The 27,644-nt window shown below is 39.8% G+C and overlaps 3 protein-coding genes across 3 annotated transcripts in view; all 3 read right to left on the bottom strand.

The window, feature by feature from the left end:
• The window catches only part of LOC136238298 (xylosyl- and glucuronyltransferase LARGE2s-like), a 79,335-nt gene that overhangs the window by 472 nt on the left and 51,219 nt on the right, over nucleotides 1-27,644 (bottom strand). The gene's annotated exons all lie outside the window — the stretch shown is intronic.
• On the bottom strand, nucleotides 6-25,785 carry LOC136238301 (xylosyl- and glucuronyltransferase LARGE2s-like). The gene is made up of 9 exons (XM_066028710.1): nucleotides 25,578-25,785; nucleotides 25,441-25,529; nucleotides 5,415-5,481; nucleotides 5,237-5,312; nucleotides 4,966-5,184; nucleotides 4,541-4,615; nucleotides 4,063-4,152; nucleotides 502-530; nucleotides 6-455 (listed from the first exon to the last, which is right to left on the bottom strand). Exons 2-9 carry the CDS (start codon nucleotides 25,511-25,513, stop codon nucleotides 317-319), a joined length of 768 nt encoding a protein of 255 aa, XP_065884782.1. The 5' UTR covers nucleotides 25,514-25,529; nucleotides 25,578-25,785; the 3' UTR covers nucleotides 6-316.
• Nucleotides 8,210-12,050, bottom strand: LOC136238875 (troponin I-like). The gene is made up of 2 exons (XM_066029505.1): nucleotides 11,255-12,050; nucleotides 8,210-8,797 (listed from the first exon to the last, which is right to left on the bottom strand). The coding sequence occupies exons 1-2, from the start codon at nucleotides 11,726-11,728 to the stop codon at nucleotides 8,720-8,722; spliced, it is 552 nt and encodes a 183-aa protein (XP_065885577.1). The 5' UTR covers nucleotides 11,729-12,050; the 3' UTR covers nucleotides 8,210-8,719.

Below are 27,644 nucleotides of genomic sequence, written 5' to 3'. Positions count from 1 at the left end.
ACACCAATAACAATAGACAATGCACTATTATAAACCTCAAGTGTTTGATAAGGTTTGGATTACATAATGTCAAGATGGAACAAGTATGAGAGTAACAAAAATTACATCATACACCTGATGATACTTGTATCACTTTCCATCCCAGTAAGAATACCAATACAGTGAAATCTGACTCACTTTCACCTTATTATTAAGACCACCTCATTATAGTGGCCATACCAAGGATAGGTCCCAAATGATGCTTGGGTCTGTTTCATAACCTCATTGATAGCATGAGGCCCAATCCCATGTGTGGCCCCATTAATAAGGTTTCACTTCACAATGAATTCATGGCTTCACAGACTATAACAATGTTATCAACATACTCAGCAGCCCATAACTCCATCACATGTGTCACCTTTTTCATCCCATAACCTTCAAACCATTTACAGAACTGAGGCAGGTCAATGTCCTTCCTGTATCACTGACTATACTAACTATTACTGTAATGTGTACACTAACCTCAACACAAGATAAGGCTCATATTTGTCCTACAAACAACACAGGAACAATAATACAGTAGGATGGACATCATCACAATTTTTTTTGGAATGTCATTATTATTAAAGCAATGGCTATGTTACACCAACTGTTTCACACATAAACAAGTTTGAAATTTGAGTACAGATCATAGGGATTGCCTACACCTACAGCTACACTAGTACAGGGGCAGATCCAGGGGGGGGGGGGGGGGGTTTAAAGGGTTTCATGGAACCCCCCTTTTGAAAGAGCCTCTCTTACTCGAGATACTCTAATAGAGCAGTCAAATCGAGATACTCTAATTAGAGATTTCCAACTAAATTAAATAATTAAAATTCCATGCATTCATTGGTATGACAAATATTGTGCTATTTTTCAGGGTCATTTTAGTGCAAATCCCACCTCAATTGGTGGTTCCTATCAAAAGATATAAGCAAAAGAAGTTGACAGTGTGATGATTTTTGTGTACAGTATTTTCAATGCTTTTTACATGCATCGCATGGCACCAAACACAATATTCAAAGTATCATAAATCTAGACAGGAAACCAATAATGACATGAAATTTTCACCACATAACTATTTTATGGAGAACAGCATATGAGCTAGGTAAAAACCTCTCAAGAGTGACCACTTCTTTGTAGACTGACCACTCAGAATATTACATGAATAAAGCAAGTGATTCACAAATAAAACTGTGTATTATGTAATACTAAGTATACACAGGTACCTAATGCATTTTCAAGGATAACTAACTAGAAAAATCAGTAGTATTATGTAACATGGTAAGTAATGGAATCACAAGTCACAATTAACAAATACTTCAGAAACATGACGATCAGATAACAAAATGTAAGACCAATATTATTATTATTAAAATAGGTTTGTTTGGACACTGTTCAGTTTTATTTGTCACATTGTAAGCACTAAGGATAATAATTATTATATGACACAATGACATCACTATACTACAAAGAGAAATTATAAATAGTTTCTGACCAAAATTATAATCACTGAAGCTGCTATAAAATGAATCAAAACAGCAGTAAATACACTAGAATATAACATCAGGTAAGTGTGAAGCCATGTAAGGTTGGTATCACATGCCAGTTTCCACTTTTGAAAAGATTATGCTCAACCTTGAACCTTATATTGTAATTCCGCGCAAAACAACACAGTGATCACCTTCAAACTATACTTGCATCGATGCAGAGGGATGCCTTGAAGCCCAGGGTGATTGTAATACTGAATTCTGAGCAGTGTTAGATGGCAATTTACCTTTAAAAGGGTCATATTTTCGTCATAATCCAACGCCAATCGTCCTCCAATCAAAAAACACACAGCGAAATTGAAATCAGCATATACGGTTTGCCCAGGAACACTTTCTTCGTCCTCATTTGCCACAGATTCACACGGAAACATTTGGAAACTTTGGCTATCACCGGTGCCGTATTCTTCCAATTAGAATAACGTACGCAATTATTTGTATGGGATTTCTATGGGGATTTTTATTTCTCAAACTTTGATTTGACATATTTCAATAAATACTGCATGGATTTTAATCCAGTAAAGTGCATTACAAAGTACGAAGCACTGACTACCATTAACTGGAACGGCAGCTAGTGAAACATTTATTGAAGGTGTGTAATTTAAGTAGCAAAAATATGTGTGAAAAATTAGTTGGTTGGAAACCGCTACTCTAATAGAGCACTCAAATCGAGATACTCTAATAGAGCAGTCACAGTAGTCTTTTGAGGAGCAGTGTAGCAAGTTATGTATCTAGTTATAAATAAGGAAATGTAGTTGGTGAGGGCATCTATGGTGAGGGGCAGCCATTGTCAGCAGGTGATGACCTTTTTTTTTTTTTTTTGGTCTTCAACTTACAGCTAGGCTGAAGTTGCAATTCCAAAGTGGAATCCCCTTTTTAAAAGTCTGTATCTGCCCTTGTAGTACTATAGTCTTGCAATGTACAAAGTCATGACTGAAGTAGGGATTAAATGTCCACTAGTCAGTTTAATACTTTTTCTTGAAATTCCATAAAAAATTGTTGGAAGTGTTCTGGAGGCACATTGTAATTTGGATATACAGTGGAACCTGTGTTACGGTCACCTGGATTAAGCGGTCACCTCTGCATAACGGCCATGGACACAAGGTCCCAAATATTTTCCCATACAAATGTATGCATTGCTGTCTGCATTAAGCGGTCACCTGTCTAACGCGTATAACGGCCAACCAAGAATTTGCCTATGAATCACTGTATACATAACTTTCTCCTTCATATAGCGGTCGCTACCTTTTATGGTGGCTTGTTAAGCCAACTGTCTGGCACCACGGCACCGTTTTAATTAATGCACAATTCTCACGCTTCCTGCCTTTCAATGAATACTATATAATCTATCAGGCTTCATTGCTTAAACGTATTCAATAGCTATAACCGACATTCATAACAAGCTCACCTTGTCCTTTCTGTACTAAAATATTACTGCATTGCGGTCATATCAAAACATGCTAATGGAATTTGTAAAGTCAAAATGGCAAAAATGGTAAAATCAAATTTACAGCCAGTAATCATTTTTATCAGCAATACTGTACATTACCAGTGTCCTTCGTTTGTTTTCTGCCCTTAGATCATGAAATGGACTGATCAAACACTGATTTTATCAAAGGTCTCAGGATGGATGGATCACTTTTTCAGTTTCTCCCATACAAACTCCATACATTTTACATCATTTTGTATATTCAATAATTGCAAGCACTAGACACAATCAAATACCATAAAACTTGATATCATTTAACTCCTTATGAATTGCTCTATCCGATTCCGGCCGAACAAAATTCGTAATCACTATGGTGACAGCGTGATACCGCTATTTAATTAGAATGCAAAATTCGTGATTTGCTCTCCAATGGATTTTGTATTGTATAAGTTGCTACATACCATCGTTTGTTGTAAATTTGCAAGCTGTAAACACTTTAGCTTTGAATAAATTTTGTTACCATTGGATAGAGGAGTGTTATGTGTGTGCAATGGCGGCTGAACAATTTTGATACCGCCTTCAGAACCAGAGTTACGATGAATAATGTAACTTAAAACTAACTTACCTCCATAGGCTGCTGTACATTGATTTTACGCGTAATAATATTTTACGGAAAATTGTAATGTATGGGTTAATTTGACATGAGTTTTGATATGTTGGCGCGAGCCTCTTAATAATAATCACTCATTTATAACGGCCATAGCCACTAAAATGTTGCTGACCACCTTATACAGGTTTTCTCTATAACAGCCACCTGTATATAAAGGCCAGATATATCTGGTCCCAAGGTGACCATTATAGACAGGTTCCATGCACTGTACCTAACTAATATAGCACACTTTTGTAAAGGAAAAGTAAGACCAGGTGATATTTTTGGGCTGGCAAGTTCCAGTATTGAAAGAACTTGTATCATTACACAGTATACAGCAGTAAACTAAATCTTCAATGGCTGACAGATAATTTTACTATAATGTTTATTGAGATACTTCAATATACACAATTTCTTACCCGATAGTCCGTAACCAAATAAGGAGTGCTGGTAAGATACCAGTGTGAATAGTTAGTGGAGTAGTGTGCCAAAGGAGAGGCCAACGATCGTAACAACTGACGTTAAATATAACAACAGTTGAACCATTTATTAGTTACAGTGAATTTCTCATATCAGATACACCACTAGCTATTATTATATTAAAGCTTTACAATGACCAGCACTGAAGGTCTGCAAGCTACTTGTGCTGCAGCCTTTAGACTACCTAACCAAACCAAAAACTATGATACAGTAGAAGTGATGGAGAACATCACATCGCTACTTACAGCCTGGGGGAAAGTTTCGCATGTTTGTTAGCACTACCTAAAAAGAATTAGAGTTTAAAATGTAAACATGAGGAAAACTTTCCCTACTTCAACAACTTGCAGTGGTAAACACAAAACAAACACTTTAACCAATGTTGAACATTCAATAATATACAAATAGCCAAAGGATATGAAAAGGAAGAATATCAGCGTCTTCTTGTGTGACACGTGAGATGAGGTCTTGCTTAGTGAGAGATGGAGTGATACGCTGTAGACAACAAGCAAAAATATAATTTTATAAGCATAAAATGATACATGTAAACTGATCATGTAAACTGATCTTCACCCACATATATAAACTGATCATTTTAAAGGCACATACCTAAGCTACATGGTTGCTACAGCATGGACATGCTAGCTCATCTATAGCTACCAAAGTACAAATAGATAAGTTTATGGTGAAGTTGAGCACTCTAACCCCACTCATTTGCTTGTTAATGATCTCATACACAGACTTAAATAAAAGACAGCTTAGTAACAGATTGCCTACTTGTTGCAGGAACAAAATATCAAGACGTAGTCATAAGCATGTAAAATAGTAGCAGTATAAATATTAACCTGTTCTGGGCTCCACTTTTCTGCTACTAATTCAAACACTGGCACCACGTAGGCCACATGATCCAATGACAGTGAAGAGATCTGGGATTGTGCCAGTTGGAAAGATTTCTCAAAATGTGGTGACACCATGAAGTCACCATCCATCAGTAACATGTAGTCTGTGTAGACACGCTTCATTGCAAGGTTGCGGAGTGCATTAATTGGATAAGAGTCAGTGTTCTACAAAGGATATGTCAACAGTTATAGTTATGATTCTAATATACAAACTCACTGAGTGGGCATATACAACAGTCAGATGAGTGTGAGGATTTAGTGTAAACTGGTTGAGTTTCTTCTTGATGTATTTCCTGTACAGTTACAAATGTATGAATTATTATAAGTGTGCACATGTTGTGTGTGCATGTGCATGAGAAGTCTGAGAGTGTGTTTAGCTACATGATGTCATTTACCTTTTCCACACATGATCATTGTCAGTGGATGACTTGACAGGGAAATACAATACAATGGACATTGGACCTACAAATAAAATTCAACAGTAACAACATTGCAACAGAAAAGTGAGAAAACTTAAAACATGGTGTTTGTCAGAGAGGATGCTAAATTTCTTGCATTAGGAATTCATTCTGTATAAGAAAAGAGAGATTGGTTAAGTTCAAAAGGACTATATCTGTGTTTAACTCTAGTGCAGAAGGTCCACACTGGAAAGAGAATAAAGTTTACACTGTTGCTACAATAGTCACGGCAGTAGAGTATGATAATGGGACCAGTATAAATGAGACAAGTATTGGGTTGATGAAGGTGAGACCTAGAAGCTTGTTTATGAGATAGTCAAAGAGAAAAGGCCAACATTGACATAGCAAACTTTGATCTCGTGAAATTCTTACTTGTTGCAAAGAGTTCTTGGATAAAATATTCCACCTTTTGCACGTGCTGATTAGTTGGCACAGTTTAATCTCTTGTGTTTCTCATTAACGAACTGCTTTGCTGCCTGTGTAAGTTGTAATAAGGTGTTCATTTTATGAACACTGTTAATTCAGAGGCATACGTAGCTACAATGTAGGCAGGTGAGGTAGTTGCCTCACCAAATTTACTGGTGATTGAACTGAGAACTACATATGCATTGAAAGCTTGCATTAAGAAAGTTTTTATGCTGTTTAGTTTAGTTTACTGTATACATCAGTAAGAGTCCATCCGAGAGACAGCTCCAGGTGGGTTACAAAACCTGGTCAAGCAAGACAATATACCCACTAGACCATTTCATGCGCCAGTAAAGTCAAAAAGCAGAGAAGGAAGATAAATAGCAGTGGACTACTGTTTCAAAGGGCTTGATGAATGAAAATTGTCTACCATCACAATTAGTTTACAATGATAACCCACAAGGAAACTTCCCAAACAATTGGGATGTTACAAACACAGGGTGTAACGAGTCTACAATGACGGAGTACATTCATAAGATAATTATGCCATATATGAGGAACAAGAGAGAGAAGAATTGTTGCTATTTTTGACTAGCTATATTTAGAGGCGAACTCCTTACCACCTTAATCAGCATCATTTTCATCTTTCTTCCAACACTAAGCTATGAAGAATTCTTGATAGATTTCAAGGGTGGTATTCAGAGCAAGTGAATGTAGCCAGTGTTGGGGCAATTACATTTTTAAAAAGTAACTCATTACATATTACTTGCAACTGAACTATTTACATATTACCGTATAGCGGGTTATTTTCGAAACAGAAAATTTTGCACAAGAAACAAAATCTGAATTTCGAAAGATTTTAATTTAGAAGAGTGTATTATTATTATTATTTTTGTGTGCTGTGCAGAAATCAATGTGATAATAATGCACAGGTGTGATTGTGATAATTATCTAAGAGGGTACAAAACTGATCGTGTGTGGGGGAGTTGACTACATAAGGGGGGATTGAGTTCCACAGTTTGATTGTCGAGGGGAAAAGGAAAATTTAAAACTATCAATTCTGGTATCTAGTTGGTTGAAGTAGCCATTTCTCAAGAAGGGTGGGATAGGAATCAAACAATCATTTGGAATACACACCAGGTTGTTACAATTTGGCTCTGTTCCTCCTGCTTTTTAGGGTAGGTAAGTTAAGATTTTCTAACATCAATGAAACACTTGAGAATCTAGAGTAGTCCTTGTAACATAACCTTGCTGCCGATCGTTGAACCACTTCTAGAAGATTTGTATTGGTAGATGTGTAGGGGTCCCATACAGGAGAAGCATACTCTATTACCAGTCTCACCATAGCTTTATAACAGTTAAGTTTGGTATTAACAGGACAGTATATTTCGAAGTCCGAGTGGGTTTCAAATAAATGGAAATTCGTATCACAAATTATGAAAATGCGTGAATGTTTGCCAAAAACTGACTTGCTGATGGAATAACCTCCATCCCTGTGTATTGGAGACGAAAGACTGAAGGAGTTTCGAGTGGAGTAAATTCACTGGTTCGATCATACTCGATCATAGCTAACATAGATTCTAGAGCAGACAGCATCAATTCCCATTCTGGATCACCTGTTTTCTGGTTATTGGCACAGTAATGATACAGTTTACCCATTATCATCGGTGGGGACTATTCTACGGAACGGAACGGAACGGAACGGAATGATGGACTAAACCACGGAACGGAACGCTTTCTCAAATTGAAGCTTGCAACTTGCCATTGCTGAAACTTCCCTTATAAGTTAGCAGTGGCATCTCCAGTGGGTGATTAAACATAAGATAAAAAGAATTAATGGATCGATTGTGGGTTTTTGTTGGTTGTCATTAGTAACGAAGTATTATTGTGGGATGAGCTGTATCAGTGATGTTCATCCATACGGAAGGGAACTTTATGTGAGCTGTTTTTCTTATTTAGACTTTAGAAAACAGTCTGGGCCGGTCTTTCAAGTCATAAGTCAGTGTATAAATTAAGCAAGCAGGAAGATACTGGTAACAGGAAAGAGCCAGCTGAATTAAAACTTGAAGAATTTTGTGCAGTGTGTGAGGAGCAAATATTTTGGCAGACCGCAAGGAGGGTATGAAGTGTGCATGGAGTTATTTATATACTAGCTGTAGTACCTGCCCTATCGTGCAGGGCAGTATGTACAATGACATGGAAATGAAATGAAATTACAGTTGGTAATATACTATTATAGATACTGTATAAAAGACTAAGGAAACAATGTGGTGTAAGGATTGCATGAATGCAATAATTGTGGAGAAGTGCACTCTTATTGGAATATTTTGTGACTTAAGTTGCTCAAATTCTACCATCAACCAAACATACCATGAATTACAGTAATCTGCACTACAACGATTCTGTTATGACAAAATATAACGGCTTTATAAAATATAACAGCATGGGCACAGAGTGGGGGCTAGCAAGAAATAATAATAAATGAAAACAAAAATTTTTGAGTCATCCAGCCCAAGACAGCTCATGGAAAAAACCTGCCAGCCTTTTCTTTTGTTTTGCTGCACAGGAAAACCCGAAAAATGTTCCACTCTGCTTTGTATGCATGTGTAGAAAGAGTTCAAATCATTGCTGCAAAGTCTATAAATAGCTCCCATTTTCACAACGTGCCCCACGTTGTGAAGAACAGTCTGCCACGGGACCGTGTCATTTCACTGTGTAGCTGCAGTCATCCCTCCTCCGAGCAAACCATCCAGGATATGCATAAAGACAAAAGAATAGAAAAGATAAATAGTTTCACACATACATAAATACACAAAGCAACCATCTGATACATTTTTTTACCATAATACCTTCCTTACCACCATCCACAGGTGCTGATCCACAATATCACAAAGCAGCAGTAGCAGCAGACAAACCTAACTAAAGTGCATGTGTTTGCCTATCTAAAAACCTCACTATAGACTACATTACGTGTTTTGCAATCCCCTCTAGCTAAGTGTCAATTTATCTGCTGAACCTACCCTAGATAGTGCCACATAAAGCATGCCGTGTGTGAAGGTTTCGTCCGTCAAATCTAATCCTACAGCCTTAAAAGTTTGGCCCTGGCTTTTGTTAATGGTCATGGCAAAGCAAAGTGCAATTGGAAATTGAAGCCGTCTAAATTCAAAAGGCAAAACCGAGTTACTCGGAATGGGAGGAATGCGTGGTATTATAATATCGTGTCCTGCATATCTACCGTGAGAAATCTTGGCCTCTACTGTGTTAGCCGACAGTTTTGTAACTACACACCTAGTGCCATTAGTAACCCTTGGAGGATCTAGAGAGCGTAGAATAATAATAGGAGCGCCTACTTTAAGTAAGAGAAGATGCTGAGGTAGTCCAGATACCTCTAAAGAGTTCAAGAATTCTGTTGGAAAGTGAACAGCCTGAGATTCATCAGGTATGGTGTCCAAGGACTTGTAGCGTGCATTCTGGAAGTCTGAGATCTTATCCACCTGATCAGACCTCAGAGCAAAGGTTGCCTGATCACAACCCTTGTGTACGTATTTCAGTACATACTTGATGGATTTGATGGACACGCAAAGCTCGACATTACAGTGACAGTTTAAAGAACGAAGCAGAAGCTTGTTGTAAGGCACAATCCACCTGTTGTCAATCTCTTGAGTAACGCGAGACCCCATCACCCTCATATTAATGGTAGCCACTTGTCCACCATCCTCAGGGCTCCTCCTCCTGTACAGTGGGTAACTGTCTGCACGTAGTTGGGTATCAGCCTTGAACTGCTTTGGGTAGCTCTTACTGCAGCGGCCATCTTCCATGCAGGGTGAGTCAGGGTTGATGCTCCCACAGGGCCCATGTACCATGTTGGAAATCACGATCTGATGCAGCTCAGGATCAACCATTGGATCAGGGATCTCAGCACAGATGACGTCATCAATCTTATCTGGAGTGATCTTGTGCTCTGGAATAAGCCATTGCAGCAAATGGCAATGTGGCAAACCGCGCTTTTGCCATTCTGTTGAGTAGAGCCAAGCCCGTGATTTCCCAAAAATCATCTCCTTTGTGAGCATCTCTAACAATTTCTTCACCTTAAGCCTAAACGCACGGGCCACTAAGTCTGGACGGTCCAGAGGTTCTTGACCTGGTAGTAGATTGTTCCTAATCTCTGGCCAATTAGGATTGGTGGTCATGGTGATAAAGAGGTCGGGGTGGCCATACTTCCTAACGTAGGTCATTGCATCCTGCTGATGCTCATGCATGTAGCGTGGTCCACCAGTAAATGACGACGGTAGGATCACCCTACGACCAACATTCCTGGGGTCACCATCCCCATCTACCATTGCATCCCGCAAATCCTGGTAGCAATCAGCACGTAGTGCCTTTTGCTCACGCCTGAGAAACTGTAAGCGCTCAGTTTCAATCTTACAGTAGGCGTCAACCAAGAATTGCTGGAAAAGCCTTTTAGCCTTAAGCAATACAGGCACTTGCTGCCTGACCATGATGTGGTAGCGGTAATACACCATGACTGTCAATTTCCTACCATTAGCCAATTTCAGGTTGATGTGCCATCCATCGGTGCCATAAGAAAAGAGTAAAGGATACTGTAAAGGATCATACCCCCTATGAAGTTCAGAAATGCGCTGCAAAGACCCATCCCTATAGTGCAAAACTATGTCCCTATTATTTACATTATCATTAGGCATTAGCACTCCTACCTCGTCACACATCGGGCTATTGTACCTCCTAGCATGCTCTCCTACAGGCCGTGTGTTCTCATTAATCACTACCCTAATATTTGCTGGCTCATCATGCTGCTCAAATATTTCTTTAGCTACCTTAATAAGTTGAACATAGTGATTATCGTCATGCAAAAGCTCAGTAATACCCCTAACTATGTCAAGCCTTAACCCATCAACTATCCCACATCTTGTAGCTACTTCAGTTTGCTGGTTGTCGATAAAATAAATTTGGGAAAATTTAGGAGACTCACCTGTTGATGGAACTAAACTACCTATACGATGATAGACTTGACCCTGTACTCTAAAAGAAGGATTGAAGCCAGCCATAGTTATCTCGTTACAGCCAAAGCTTGTCATTTGAAATGCACTATTATACTTACGTATGCTAGCTAGAAAATGTTTACCTGCTGTGTTTGTACCTTCACACAGGTGTCTCAAGAATGACTGGGGCTGTGGAAATGCCTCTAACTGGACATTACCCTTCAAGCAACAAAGGGATTCGGTCTCCTGGGGAAATTTTAATGCGCCGCAGTGTGTGCATTCTACACTAAGTGTGCCTACATCTGTAGTGTTGAAGAAGTTGTGTGGCTGATAGTTAGGCCCCCTAAAGCTTGGGTGTGTGCTTGCACGTACCTGTTGTCTGCGTGCTGTGTTAGCCTGCTGCTCCAGAGCTCTGTAGAGTGGATCAGCTCGAGCTGGTTGATGGGAAGCTGTATCTTGTTGTTGCTCCTCCCTCCTTGTTACTGGGTCTTCACGCGCAAGTCGACGGGCAGCTGTATCACGCTGCTGTTCTTCTTCTCTGGTGGCCGGGTCCGCACGCGCAAGTCGACGGGCAGCTGCATCGTGGATCCGTTCCTGTGATCTTCTTTCTTCGTCCTGGCGGGCCACACGATGGACTTCTGCGTCACGTTGTCGTCGTCTCTGTTGTGAGTCCAGTTCACACCTAGCACTGGATGAGGTGGTAGCTCCAGTTGAAGCCTCCTGGCGGCGCAGTATTTGTCGTTCTGCTTCTTCCCGTCTCTTCTCTGGATCCAATCTTTGGTTCTGCTTGCGTCTCTTTGCTTGAAACGCACAAAAGGTAGACGATCGTTTTCGCTTAGGCGGCATGCTCGGGCATGCTTACACAGCACATCAAATGAATTTGAATTAGAAATATCACGTGTGTACAGTTGGCAAAAACACATGCAGTACAGTGCGAAAAAAGGTGTACTGAAAAGGTGCCCAAAACGAAAAAAAAATTAACACCAGCTGGACTCGAACCCACAACCTCGCGCACGTAAGGCAGGCACCTAAACCATTAACCTATTTACTTCACCACATTGTTACAGCAATATTTTTGTCTTATAAAGACTTGTACAAATGGACTGAGATAGGTGTTTACTTGCGGTTTGCATGCGGTTTATAGAAAGAATTCAAGCGAATTTTAGTCTACACACCTGCCTTCAACGGCCCTTAGACGACTAACGATAGCTCGCACGAACTTTTCGAAAGTGCCATTGTTGAGCTCAATAATCAGCGCTTCCGTGACGCCAAAGACGCTTCGAAACGCGAAGCGGTTCGAGAGTACAATGCGTGACATCAAATGGAATGCAGACAGGCAGACAGACAGACGGCTTTTCACTCTTATAATATAGACTAGCTGTAGTACCTGCCCTATCGTGCAGGGCAGTATGTACAATGACATGGAAATTAAATGAAATTACAGTTGGTAATATACTATTATACATTATAAAAGACTAAGGAAACAATGTGGTGTAAGGATTGCATGAATGCAATAATTGTGGAGAAGTGCACTCTTATTGGAATATTTTGTGACTTAAGTTGCTCAAATTCTACCATCAACCAAACACACCATGAATTACTGTAATCTGCACTACAATGATTCTGTTATGACAAAATATAACGGCTTTATAAAATATAACGGCTTTATAAAATATAACGGCTTTATAAAATATAACAGCATGGGCACAGAGTGGGGGCTAGCAAGAAATAATAAATGAAAACAAAAAATTTTGAGTCATCCAGCCCAAGACAGCTCATGGAAAAAACCTGCCAGCCTTTTCTTTTGTTTTGCTGCACAGGAAAAACCGGAAAATGCTCCACTCTGCTTTGTATGCATGTGTAGAAAGAGTTCAAATCATTGCTGCAAAGTCTATAAATAGCTCCCATTTTCACGTGCCCCACGTTGTGAAGAACAGTCTGCCACGGGATCGTGTCATTTCACTGTGTAGCTGCAGTCATCCCTCCTCCGAGCAAACCATCCAGGATATGCATAAAGACAAAAGAATAGAAAAGATAAATAGTTTCACACATACATAAATATACAAAGCAACCATCTGATACATTTTTTTTACCATAATACCTTCCTTACCACCATCCACAGGTGCTGATCCACAACATCACAAAGCAGCAGTAGCAGCAGACAAACCTAACTAAAGTGCATGTGTTTGCCTATCTAAAAACCTCACTATAACTACATCACGTGTTTTGCAATCCCCTCTAACTAAAAGTGTCAATCTATCTGCTGAACCTACCCTAGATAGTGCCACATAAAGCATGCCGTGTGTGAAGCTTTCGTCCGTCAAATCTAATCCTACACCCTTAAAAGTTTGGCCCTGGCTTTTGTTAACGGTCATGGCAAAGCAAAGTGCAATTGGAAATTGAAGCCGTCTAAATTCAAAAGGCAAAACCGAGTTACTCGGAATGAGAGGAATGCGTGGTATTATAATATCGTGTCCTGCATATCTACCGTGAGAAATCTTGGCCTCTACTGTGTTAGCCGACAGTTTAGTAACTACACACCTAGTGCCATTAGTAACCCTTGGAGGATCTAGAGAGCGTAGAATAATAATAGGAGCGCCTACTTTAAGTAAGAGAAGATGCTGAGGTAGTCCAGATACCTCTAAAGAGTTCAAGAATTCTGTTGGAAATTGAACAGCCTGAGATTCATCAGGTATGGTGTCCAAGGACATGTAGTCACAGCAGTCACCAGGTAACTGCTCCACCAGAGTCATGTTGATGGAATGAGTGGTCTTGTTAAGAGGAGCAAGAATGCAGCGTTCAGAAAGCCAAGCCAAGTCCCTAAAGTTAGAGAGCAAATCTGGATACACCCTGGAAACCAGTTCCTCCTTGCTATCCACAAAGGTTCCCATGGTGTCAGGTAGCTGGACAACATCAGGTAGAGTGTCAATAGGAAACTTCCCACACAGGTGCACTCTCATGTTAGTGTGTAGTTGTTTAACCACCACACTGTCCCACAGATGAGATCGCTTGAGGCAAGCATCAACAATGTTACCTCTAGTGCCACCTTGAATGACAGGTAGAATCTGCCTGAAATCACCACACAGTAGCATGCACTTGCCTCCCATTGGATTATCATTCCCTTTTGCCATTCTGTTGAGTAGAGCCAAGCCCGTGGTTTCCCAAAAATCATCTCCTTTGTGAGCATCTCTAACAATTTCTTCACCTTAAGCCTAAACACACGGGCCACTAAGTCTGGACGGTCCAGAGGCTCTTGACCTGGTAGTAGATTGTTCCTAATCTCTGGCCAATTAGGATTGGTGGTCATGGTGATAAAGAGGTCGGGGTGGCCATACTTCCTAACGTAGGTCATTGCATCCTGCTGACGCTCATGCATGTAGCGTGGTCCACCAGTAAATGACGACGGTAGGATCACCCTACGACCAACATTCCTGGGGTCACCATCCCCATCTACCATTGCATCCCGCAAATGCTGGTAGCAATCAGCACGTAGTGCCTTTTGCTCACGCCTGAGAAACTGTAAGCGCTCAGTTTCAATCTTACAGTAGGCGTCAACCAGGAATTGCTGGAAAAGCCTTTTAGCCTTAAGCAATATAGGCACTTGCTGCCTGACCATGATGTGGTAGCGATAATTAGCCAATTTCAGGTTGATGTGCCATCCATCGGTGCCATAAGAAAAGAGTAAAGGATACTGTAAAGGATCATACCCCCTATGAAGTTCAGAAATGCGCTGCAAAGACCCATCCCTATAGTGCAAAACTATGTCCCTATTATTTACATTATCATTAGGCATTAGCACTCCTACCTCGTCACACATCGGGCCATTGTACCTCCTAGCATGCTCTCCTACAGGCCGTTTGTTCTCATTAATCACTACCCTAATATTTGCTGGCTCATCATGCTGCTCAAATATTTCTTTAGCTACCTTAATAAGTTGAACATAGTGATTATCGTCATGCAAAAGCTCAGTAATACCCCTAACTATGTCAAGCCTTAACCCATCAACTATCCCACATCTTGTAGCTACTTCAGTTTGCTGGTTGTCGATAAAATAAATTTGGGAAAATTTAGGAGACTCACCTGTTGATGGAACTAAACTACCTATACGATGATAGACTTGACCCTGTACTCTAAAAGAAGGATTGAAGCCAGCCATAGTTATCTCGTTACAGCCAAAGCTTGTCATTTGAAATGTACTATTATACTTACGTATGCTAGCTAGAAAATGTTTACCTGCTGTGTTTGTACCTTCATACAGGTGTCTCAAGAATGACTGGGGCTGTGGAAATGCCTCTAACTGGACATTACCCTTCAAGCAACAAAGGGATTCGGTCTCCTGGGGAAATTTTAATGCGCCGCAGTGTGTACATTCTACACTAAGTGTGCCTACATCTGTAGTGTTGAAGAAGTTGTGTGGCTGATAGTTAAGCCCCCTAAAGCTTGGGTGTGTGCTTGCACGTACCTGTTGTCTGCGTGCTGTGTTGGCCTGCTGCTCCAGAGCTCTGTAGAGTGGATCAGCTCGAGCTTGTTGATGGGAAGCTGTATCTTGTTGTTGCTCCTCCCTCCTTGTTACTGGGTCTTCACGCGCAAGTCGACGGGCAGCTGTATCACGCTGCTGTTCTTCTTCTCTGGTGGCCGGGTCCGCACGCGCAAGTCGACGGGCAGCTGCATCGTGGATCCGTTCCTGTGATCTTCTTTCTTCGTCCTGGCGGGCCACACGATGGACTTCTGCGTCACGTTGTCGTCGTCTCTGTTGTGAGTCCAGTTCACACCTAGCACTGGATGAGGTGGTAGCTCCAGTTGAAGCCTCCTGGCGGCGCAGTATTTGTCGTTCTGCTTCTTCCCGTCTCTTCTCTGGATCCAATCTTTGGTTCTGCTTGCGTCTCTTTGCTTGAAACGCACAAAAAGTAGACGATCTTTTTCGCTTAGGCGGCATGCTCCGGCATGCTTACACAGCACATCAAATGAATTTGAATTAGAAATATCACGTGTGTACAGTTGGCAAAAACACATGCGGTACAGTGCGAAAAAAGGTGTACTGAAAAGGTGCCCAAAACGAAAAAAAAATTAACACCAGCTGGACTCGAACCCACAACCTCGCGTACGTAAGGCAGGCACCTAAACCATTAACCTATCTACTTCACCATATTGTTACAGCAATATTTTAGTATTATAAAGACTTGTACAAATGGACTGAGATAGGTGTTTACTTGCGGTTTGCATGCGGTTTATAGAAAGAATTCAAGCGAATTTTAGTCTACACACCTGCCTTCAACGGCCCCTAGACGACTAACGATAGCTCGCACGAACTTTTCGAAAGCGTCATTGTTGAGCTCAATAATCAGCGCTTCCGTGACGCCAAAGACGCTTCCAAACGCGCAGCGGTTCGAGAATACAATGCGTGACATCAAATGGAATGCAGACAGGCAGACAGACAGACGGCTTTTCACTCTTATAATATAGAAGATTAACAGCTGGTGCAGTGGACTAATGCCGTATTCAATAGTGAGCTGATTTTATCTGTTGCACAATTCAAGGATATGTCTGACTGCTAGCCTTGAATCAGGCTAAATGCCAAAACTCCAAGATCAGCCAAATATCTATTATAAGTTGCATGTGAAACCATGCCCGTAGCTACTATAGGCAAACGTGATTTGGACCAGGATGTGTGTAATTTCAATGTATCTAGTCAGACCTGAAATGGAACACTCACATTAATTACATACCACCTAAGAATCCTAGGATTTCTTAAGTGTAACATTTCACATGCTTCACTTCAAACAAAACACCACACTTGTTCGTTTATTTTCAAGTGATTCCCAGTCCAGCTGGTCCATGAAATTACAATGGGATCACATGTATTTGTTACAGTGCGGGCTGTCCTGTGTTGGATCTACTCTAGAGTTGAAATTTCAAGGTAGACTCACTGCCAATGTACTGACACTAGTACTGTTGTAGCATGTTTAAGTGGAGGACAAATGAAATAGTAATGCTAGATTATTTATGTATACAAATTTTTCATAATGAAATTGATATCCCATTTTGATTTGTACTTCCACTTTGCAACATATTCAAGAACAAGAAGCTACCACACTTAATCTCCAACCACTGTCATTAATTAACCAAGATCTCACTAGTCTGTAATTCACCTTATTGTAGTGATTTTATTGATTCATCTGCATGTTTTCTTCATTTTCCTTTGAAGTTGTACCAAGAGTTCATAATAAGGTGGAGAGTGTCTAACTTGAATGCATTCACCAAACACCCTGCTTAAAGTAACACCTCGGCCTTATTTCAGAACAAAGGCTTTACCTTCTTCAGCAACACTAATCAACAGTTTTCTATCCCCTAGTAAAGATGTTGATTTGATGAAAGGTGAACTTTACGCAGGGTGTTTGTACGGCCATACTGAGAGTTAGACACTCTCCCCCATACAAATCAGTATTACAAACTCTTGGTTGTACAATATAGGTAAACAAAGATAAGTTTCTCTCCCATCTTATTCTAGGATTTCTATAGACAAGGAAAATTCAATTATTTGTATACAGGCTCAAAATTGAGAAAATATAAAGAAAGTGAATTAGTATTATACAGTCAGTTTGCTTTTGGATATTTAATGTCTCCAACCACAACGAAAATTCGATGAATCCATGCATCTCATCACTGGTCGTCTGAACATTCTGAAAGTGATACCTCACTCAATTAACCATATATTCTGTTTATTAGACTGAATAAAGTCATGATTACCTAAACAATCACTTAATTAATGTTTTATAATTATCCTATTCCATTTTCCTGGAGGTTCCACTGATAAAATGCAATTTCAGCAATGATAGCAGCTAGCCAAGCTGCAAGTTTATTCAGAAAGCATTCCATTCTGTAAAATAGACCCCATCCAGAATTCAACTCAGTACTAAGGCTGAGATATCTGACAATAGTCCACTACTCTGTTAATGAATCATTGATGTTCACACAATATAGCCTCCTTGAGGTACGTATCAATGTTTGCTCCTCACACACTGCACAAATTTCCATTAGATTCTGCTTAGACTGAGTTGATTCAGCTTGTCACCATACTTGTTTCCTTTGTAGTGTAGCCATACACATACTGATTTATGCCGATTAGAAAGGCTGGGCCTCAGACTGTACATTCTAAAGTCAAGTAAGTAAAAATAACTCATATACTAGTAAAAACAAGTCATGCATTAAGTTCCCTACTTGATATATCCGAAGATGAACACACTGAGTCAGCTATTCCCACAATTAGTACTTCGTTACTAATGACAACCAACAAGAACCCACAATCGATCCTTAAATTCGTTTTATCTTTCTTGGGGTACGTTTGATTACCTGCTGGAAGTGCCACTGATAACTTGTACAGCAATGGTAAGCTGCAAGCTTCAATCTGAGAAAGCATTCCGTTCCGCAGTTTAGTCCATCATTCCGTTCCGTTCCGTTCCGTTCCGTAGAATAGACCCCACCTTATCATCAGTAATACTGAGCTAAAACTCGAGGAATACACAAGCGAATCACCAAAAGTTGGATCATTGCTTTCACTTGTGGGAATTTATTTTTGAAGAACAACCGGACGTGGGAATTTATTTTCGAAGAGAAGGGTCTCTTCGAAATATCCGAAAATAAAACCTTTCGAAAACTACCAGCTATACGGTACCCATATAATAAAGTAACTATAATAATCAAGACACACGATAGTGTGTCGTGCGGCCCAAGAAGCCGGCGCGCCACACCGTGAGTATATTAACAGGAAGAAAGAAAACGCAATTTTCACACCTATGTAGCTCTGTGATCCTTTATCCGATTGGAACCAAACTTGCTGGAGACGTGCCGCCCAGTTAGGGTAGTCTACATACCAAATTTGAAGAAAATCGCTCCAGCCATTTCCGAGATACGAGCGAACAAAATTTCGTTTTAATTTCTTCGTTTTTTTCTTCTTCATCTTCATTTCGCACACTTCGCAAAATTCGCCATAAAACACGAATGCGTGCTCGGATTGGGCTGAAATTTGGCACACTTAAAGGGCTCATTAAGGCGGATCTCCGTACCAACTTTGGTAGGAATCCGATGAACATTCACGGAGTTATGACCGATTATTTGCGTAAAATAAGGTCGAAGGTCTGTCACGCCTACAGGGTAAACGCCTTGGAGGAATCAGTTGAAAATTGATATGTAGATGGAGCAACCATCGTAGGAGTGCCTTTTTGTGGTTTGAAAGGAATCGGGATAAAGACCATGGAGATATGACACGAAACCCAACCTGTGTCAAAATTACGCGATCGATTTTTATGAATAAAAAAACTATTAGTTTTCGTATCTACCAGGCAAACCGCTTAGAGCAACGAGCTGAAAATCAGTATGTAGCTGGAATAATCATCATAGAAAGTCCTTGCAGTAGTACAGAAGAATCGGATTACAAATCACTGAGTTATGATTCGAAAGGCAACTACGTGCAGCAAATGCGAGATCGAGATACTCTAATAGAACAGTCACTCTAATAAAGCATTCAGCTGCATTTATAATTTACTCAGTTATATTACATTGCAAGTTATTCTGTAGGGAATTCAGCTACAAACAAGTCACCCTGTAGTCAGATTAGCTAGAAGAAGGTACCTAATAGAGAGTTCAGCTACAAATAAGCCATCATGTAGAGAGTTCAGCTCAAATAAATCACCCTGTAGAGAATTCAGCTACAAACAAATTGCCCTGTAGAGAGATCAGCTAGAAGAAGTTACCTTGTAGAGAGTTCAGTTACAAAGAAACAATCATGCAAAGAGTTTAGCTGCAAACAAATCACCCAGTAAAAAGTTCCGCTATGAACAGATCACACTGTAGAGAGTTCAGTTAGAAACAAGTCATCCTGTAGAGAGATCAGCTAGAAGAAGTCACCTTGTAGAGAGTTCAGTTACAAAGAAACAATCATGCAAAGAGTTTAGCTGCAAACAAATCACCCAGTAGAAAGTTCCGCTATTAACAGATCACACTGTAGAGAGTTCAGTTAGAAACAAGTCATCCTGTAGATAGATCAGCTAGAAGAAGTCACTTTGTAGAGAGTTCAGCTACAAAGAAACCACCATTTAAAAGAGTTCAGCTGCAAACAAATCACCTGTAGAGAATTCAACTACAAACAAATCACCCTGTAGAAAGATCAGCTAGAAGAAGTTACCTTGTAGAGAGTTCAGCTACAAACAAATCACCCTGTAGAAAGTTCAGCTACAAACAAGTCACCCTGTAGAGAGATCAGCTAGAAACAAGTCATCCTGTAGAGAGTTCAGCTAGAAGAAGTTACTTTGAACAGAGTTCAGCTACAAAGAAACTACCATGTAGAGAGTTCAGCTGCAAATAAATCGCCCTGTAGAGAATTCAGCTACAAACAAATCACCTTGTAGAAAGATCAGCTAGAAGAAGTTACCTTGTAGAGAGTTCAGCTACAAACAAATCACCCTGTAGAGAGTTCAGCTACAAAGAAACTACCATATAGAGAGTTCAGCTGCAAACAAATCGCCCTGTAGAGAATTCAGCTACAAACAAATCACCCTGTAGAAAAGTAGATCAGCTAGAAGAAGTTACCTTGTAGAGAGTTCAACTACAAACAAATCACCCTGTAGAGAGTTCAGCTAGAAACAAGACACTCTGTAGAGATATCAGCTAGAAACAAGCCACCCGTAGAGAGTTCAGCTAGAATAAGTTACACTGTAGAGAGTTCGGCTACAAAGAAACTACCATGTAGAGAGTTCAGCTGCAAACAAATCGCCTGTAGAGAATTCAGCTACAAACAAATCACCCTGTAGAAAGATCAGCTAGAAGAAGCTACCTTGTAGAGAGTTCAGCTACAAACAAATCACCCTGTAGATAGTTCAGCTACAAACAAGTCAGCATGTAGAGAGTTCAGCTAGAAGAAGTTACATTGTAGAGAGTTCAGCTACAAAGAAGCTACCATGTATAGAGTTCAGCTGCAAACAAATTGCCCTGTAGAGAATTCAGCTACAAACAAATCACCCTGTAGAAAGGTCAGCTAGAAGAAGTTACCTTGTAGAGAGTTCAGCTGCAAACAAATCGCCTGTAGAGAATTCAGCTACAAACAAATCACCCTGTAGAAAGATCAGCTAGAAGAAGCTACCTTGTAGAGAGTTCAGCTACAAACAAATCACCCTGTAGAGAGTTCAGCTACAAACAAGTCACCCTGTAGAGAGATCAGCTAGAAACAAGTCATCCTGTAGAGAGTTCAGCTAGAAGAAGTTACATTGTAGAGAGTTCAGCTACAAAGAAGCTACCATGTATAGAGTTCAGCTGCAAACAAATTGCCCTGTAGAGAATTCAGCTACAAACAAATCACCCTGTAGAAAGGTCAGCTAGAAGAAGTTACCTTGTAGAGAGTTCAGCTACAAACAAATCACCCTGTAGAGAGTTCAGCTACAAACAAGTCACCCTGTAGAGAGATCAGCTAGAAACAAGTCATCCTGTAGAGAGTTCAGCTAGAAGAAGTTACCTTGTAGAGAGTTCAGCTACAAACAAATCACCCTGTAGAGAGTTCAGCTATAAACAAGTCACCCTGTAGAGAGATCAGCTAGAAACAAGTCATCCTGTAGAGAGTTCAGCTAGAAGAAGTTACATTGTAGAGAGTTCAGCTACAAAGAAACTACCATGTAGAGAATTCAGCTACAAACAAATCACCCTGTAGAAAGGTCAGTTAGAAGAAGTTACCTTGTAGAGAGTTCAGCTACAAACAAGTCACCCTGTAGAGAGATCAGCTAGAAACAAGCCACCCGTAGAGAGTTTAGCTAGAAGAAGTTACATTGTAGAGAGTTCAGCTACAAAGAAACTACCATGTAGAGAATTCAGCTACAAACAAATCACCCTATAGAAAGGTCAGCTAGAAGAAGTTACCTTGTAGAGAGTTCAGTTACAAACAAATCACCCTGTAGAGAGTTCAGCTACAAACAAGTCACCATGTAGAGAGATCAGCTAGAAACAAGTCATCCTGTAGAGAGTTCAGCTAGAAGAAGTTACATTGTAGAGAGTTCAGCTACAAAGAAACTACCATGTAGAGAATTCAGTTACAAACAAATCACCCTATAGAAAGGTCAGCTAGAAGAAGTTACCTTGTAGAGAGTTCAGCTACAAACAAATCACCCTGTAGAGAGTTCAGCTACAAACAAGTCACCATGTAGAGAGTTCAGCTAGAAGAAGTTACATTGTATAGAGTTCAGCTACAAAGAAACTACCATGTAGAGAATTCAGCTACAAACAAATCACCCTATAGAAAGGTCAGCTAGAAGGAGTTACCTTGTAGAGAGTTCAGCTACAAACAAATCACCCTGTAGAGAGTTCAGCTACAAACAAGTCACCATGTAGAGAGTTCAGCTAGAAGAAGTTACATTGTATAGAGTTCAGCTACAAAGAAACTACCATGTAGAGAGTTCAGCTGCAAACAAATCGCCCTGTAGAGAATTCAGCTACAAACAAATTACCCTGTAGAGAATTCAGCTACAAACAAATCACCCTTTAGAAAGATCAGCTAGAAGAAGTTACCTTGTAGAGAGTTCAGCTACAAACAAGTCACCCTGTAGAGAGATCAGCTAGAAACAAGCCACCTGTAGAGAGTTTAGCTAGAAGAAGTTACATTGTAGAGAGTTCAGCAGTTTAGCTGCAAATAAATCGCCCTGTAGAGAATTCAGCTACAAACAAATCACCCTGTAGAAAGATCAGCTAGAAGAAGTTACCTTGTAGAGAGTTCAGCTACAAACAAATCACCTTGTAGAGAGTTCAGCTACAAACAAGTCACCCTGTAGAGAGATCAGCTAGAAACAAGCCACCCGTAGAGAGTTTAGCTAGAAGAAGTTACATTGTAGAGAGTTCAGCAGTTTAGCTGAAAACAAATCGCCCTGTAGAAAATTCATCTACAAACAAATCACCCTGCAGAAAGATCAGCTAGAAGAAGTTACCTTGTAGAGAGTTCAGCTACAAACAAATCACCCTGTAGAGAGTTCAGCTACAAACAAGTCATCCGGTAGAGGGATCAGCTAGAAGGATCACCTTGCAGAGAGGTCAGCTACAAAGAAATCACCCTGCTTCATATTTTCTTCTTCCTGTAGTAAAGAAAAAAATGACAGGTTAAAAAGCATGGCCGGCTTTGGGGTATATAAATGCAAAAAGAAGTGAAATCTAATCCAAAACAGCCAAGCTGTAAAAAAAGTGTGCGGCCCTGAGAAAGGCTATGGTGAAAAAAGATGTGAAATCCAAGGTGGCGGCCAAGAAATGGCTGTGATGGTAGGTTAATGGTAAAATTTTAATAACAACAATTCAGGTGAATTTGGTGCCGTTTGGTCTTGGCACAAAATTCACCTGAGTTGTCGTTATTAAAATTTTTACCATTAACCTACCATCACAGCCATTTCTTGGCCGCCACCTTGGATTTCACATCTTTTTTCACCATAGCCTTTCTCAGGGCCGCACACTTTTTTTACAGCTTGGCTGTTTTGGATTAGATAATATTACATATTATATTACTTTGTGTCCACAGCCTTAAGCTGTCACGTGTTAAACTACCACCTTATCATGTGACATGATTGCGTTGTTGGACAATGTGAAAATCTTGGTTATAAATAAGAAACGCTTCATTCAGTAGGCTTCGTTAATTCGTTGTAGCTAGGCGTTACTCAGTGTATTACTAACGAGTTTAGTAACTTCGTTACTTGTAGTAATATTACGTAAAATTACACACGTTACAGTAACTTCATTACTTAGGTAACACATTACATTTGTAAAGTAAAGTAACTTGAGTTATATTACCAGTTTTTATAGCATATTTCATTATATTACTTTGTTACCACAAAAGTAATAATTATTATGTAACGTGTAACGCGTTACCCCCAACACTGTACGTAGCTAGCTAAAAGGAGAGAATACAAGAAATCGCATTGATTTGCGGTTTGCTACCATGAAGCTGCAACATGGATAACAGCTGCTCATGAGTGTCTTGGTAGTAAGTCTAACATAATCATAACTGTTTCTGCTTCTGCCCTTCCTGTAGTCAACAATCCTGCTAGACTCTCTGTCCCATGATAAGTATAAGTTAAGTATCCTTTAGAGTAGCCTGAAACACTTTCAATGAGAGTCTATGGAATTTTAAAAAATTAGAAGACATTAGAGAAATTCAACCAATTCACTCATATGTCATGCCTCAGTCACTGCAGATTTTTTCTACTGTATATTGATACCCATCCACAACGAGCATGTCACAGTAACGAATCAACGATCAAGTGTTCATCCATAACTGAATGATTGATTATAGACATGCTCCAATTTCTAAATTAAAACATGTTCTCTTGAATGAGGAAAGGATAGACCATTTTATTCTGTGTCTCAATATACTGTACCCTCCTCAGCAATCTTAAACTAACACTAGATCAATTACAAATCCAAATGTACAGATGCCTGTAAAAAAGACATGGGTATGGCGAATGGGTTAAGTGTTTACTTGTGGTCTTGCTGGCTACTTACAAGAAATAATTTTATCATCTCCTGTCGTCAACACACCATAGAAAATGTACAAAAGCATGTAGTGATTTTTAACAGCAATGTTCAAGTTGTCAACAAACGTTTAATTTTGCTAAAGCATCATGTCTACTTGAACATGAAGAATGATAAACAGAGAGACAGTTTGTCAGCTTTATAAATACAACTATATGAACATCATATTACACTCTGTAGCTGCCAATTACAATAATAGGGTACATGTAGTGTGTACACACATACAGCTACAGTAGTTAGCTACACAGTGATACATGTGCAGTGTTTCAAGTCAGTATTCAAAAAAGCTGTCTAGATTAGCTTTTTGATAGACACTCTCCATGCAAGTTACGCACTTTCTTTGAACAAAGTAGAATGACCACGATTAGACATTGTTGTAAGAGGAAACAACCGGCAACAGCTATAAAAATCCATACAGGGTCAAGATGGAATACGGTACTAAACACGTGTAAGATATGGGGCAAGCCGATCACTGCTCCCATTACAGATGCAATCTTATGTAAAAGAGACTGCTGATCATTCGACACTCCGGCATCGCTGATGTCCTTGCTTAGTTGGTATGTGTAGTAGAGGTACATGAAGAACAGCATAAGTTGAGCAGTCTTATTGATGGCATTGACGGTGAATGGTATTACCAAAGTGTTATAGAAACGTATTTCCGCAACTGTGCATTGACTATTTGCTTGGAGGGCACTCTTGTAATTGCGGGTCGCCACATCGTAGCAAATATAAAGGAACAAGACTAATAGCATCGAACCCAGTGTGTAAATAACATAATATCTGAAATGACATTGTGAGGTCTGTTTTGAAATCTGTGATCGCAACTTGTAACTACGGCGCATAGTGGTGGCAATGTGATGGAGAATACATGTTCCCAGTGATCCCCTATCATTTGTATCCACAAAACTATGCAACTGGGGTAAAATTTTCAAGTAGTAGCTAAAACACTTCCACCCTCCTCTGATCAAAGGTACACTAACACATGTACAAACACTACTGAGTTAACACACCATCCCAGACTGCTCCATTCAGTGATAACATATCAATCCTGTCCACTGTCATCTGTACCACCAGTGTGACCATACTTAACAGCTGGTAACTATAGTAATACCACAATCATAATTAATGTCACAAATGCTGTTACTACCTGGTGTTAGTATAACTTCTTCACTATAAATGTGTTGTGGTGGATGAGGTGGTAGTATTGATTTGGGGCAATGAACAATATAGTCGTCTCTCTGCTGCATTATACCTCCAAGATGAATGAATGTAGTCACTGCTGTTGAGCACGTGTGTAATATAGAGTGTGTGTTGTTATCGTTGTGCTTGCATGCATGTGTGCTGTGGGCAAAGTATGTGTGTGTGTGCGTGTGTAGTGTGTGTGTGTGTAAGTATAATGGTGTGTGTGCATGCAGTGTGTGTGTACGTGTGTAGTGTGTGTGTGTGTGTGTGTGTGTGTGTGCGTGTGGTGTGTGTGCGCATAGTATTTGTATGTGCTTGAGTGTGTTTACTATGGTGTGCATAGTCCAATACCAAAGGTCCACTATAATAACATTGCTCCTCCAATCTACCTGTTGCTACAGAGTTGATCGGATGCAGCTCAACACTCCAAAACTTGACAACACCCTCAACCCCAACACAACACAATGACACAGTCACACTGATCACAACTACACCAACATCCTGTGGGAAACACACCATAAAATAGTGACCAAGTATGCAAAATCAGGGCATGTGATGATTGCAACAGGCTGTAGGACCAGGTGTCCTATAGACCTTCAGCACTTGTTAATAAAAATACAATGAAACCATACTTAGGAGAACTGGTCCGTCTACAAATAAACAATGCAACACCTTAAAATAAAACACTTTAGATGCTATATAAAAATTCCAGATTAGTTGGTTAAGCACAACTGAGTTCAGAAATACATCACATTATATTCATGTCAACATGTCTGGCTTTTGCAGACTTATTAACTTATTACTAGTTCAATAATCTCAGTCATTTCACCATCATAATCCAACAATGGAATCCTGCCAGTGATACAGATAAGAGTAAATTAAATACTGAACAAATATTGTATAGTGTAAATTTTTGACATGAATAATATTCAGAAAATTGTTAATTTCTTTCATCAAATATTAGTCTTGTTCAAACCATTTAGCCACAGTGTATGCAATAAAAAGTATTTTTCTTGTCAACAGCTGGAACAGATATTATGCAAATATTTAGTAGCCAAAAATTTATACAGTACAATATCATACAATGACTCTAACATATTCACTACCTCTTTTGAATCACACCTGATCCTTGTAACTTGATATAAACCAGCACTCCAATAAAACTTTCAACCTATCACATTCCATATATGGCAATCTTTACAAAACCACAAACCAACAAGTTCTGTACTGGTCTCCATGTTGTGTACAGAATATAACGCTGAGAAAACAAACCCTGACATTTTCTTTTCTGGAGACAACTAACATTCCACTGTATTATTTGCTGCACTAAGCAGACATATCACCTCCTATTACTGCAGATTCACCTGAAACCAAACCCAAACTACCAATCAGCACCTTTATGTACCTAAGCGTCTCTAAAATAATTATTGTGTGGCAGATGTTCAAGCTATTAATAGCTTTTGTAACAGTTTTTAGGGCTTTACATCCTTCTGCAATGGCCTAAAGAGTAAAATTAAACAGTGAAACGATCACTGATATGTGATTTTTTTGCTGTTCTGTGTAAGTTATGCACCACCTCTAGCTATAGCTGTACACTAACTGCTCAGAGTGGATCCCTTTTTAATGGTGTGGATCTAACCTTGTTTGTGCCCCTCCCCTTACCAGCTCCTGGATCCACCCCTGCATCATAATCTCTAATCGAAAAGTGCCACCCCAGAGAAAGGTCAGCAAAAGACAAGGCAGCATTGCAAACAATTAAGTAGAAAGTAATTCCTTCCCATGTTGCCATTTTCCTCACCACATCAATATATTTTGATATTTTGGTACCGTTAATGACTACATGCAACCATTGAGCAGCCTCCTTGTAACTAGCTAGACCAAACTAAGAAAGTGGCAGTAAGTTACCTTAATAAAAACTGCCCTGCCCACCCACATTGCTGTTTTGAGTATTTGGTAGATAAGAATTAAATTAAACGTACAGAGCCTTAATTCTGATCATTTACAAGCCCATTTAGTACTTGCGATAAAACTT

This window comes from Dysidea avara, chromosome 11 (genome assembly GCF_963678975.1).
Source record: "Dysidea avara chromosome 11, odDysAvar1.4, whole genome shotgun sequence".
NCBI lineage: Eukaryota > Metazoa > Porifera > Demospongiae > Dictyoceratida > Dysideidae > Dysidea > Dysidea avara.
This window is presented reverse-complemented; position numbering and strand designations above follow the sequence as displayed.

Excerpts from the sequence above, each read along its gene's own strand:
- LOC136238875 (XM_066029505.1), bottom strand. The coding sequence starts at position 11,728 with ATGCCGCCTAAGCGAAAACGATCGTCTACCTTTTGTGCGTTTCAAGCA. Across the intron at positions 8,798-11,254 it reads ACACAGCACGCAGACAACAG|GTTTGTCTGCTGCTACTGCT; the intron begins GTACGTGCAAGC and ends CACTTTAGTTAG.
- LOC136238301 (XM_066028710.1), bottom strand. The coding sequence starts at position 25,513 with ATGGTCACACTGGTGGTACAGATGACAGTGGACAGGATTGATATGTTA. Across the intron at positions 4,153-4,540 it reads ACGCTGATATTCTTCCTTTT|CGATCGTTGGCCTCTCCTTT; the intron begins CATATCCTTTGG and ends CGTCAGTTGTTA. Across the intron at positions 531-4,062 it reads ATTTGGTTACGGACTATCGG|GACAAATATGAGCCTTATCT; the intron begins GTAAGAAATTGT and ends TGTTGTTTGTAG.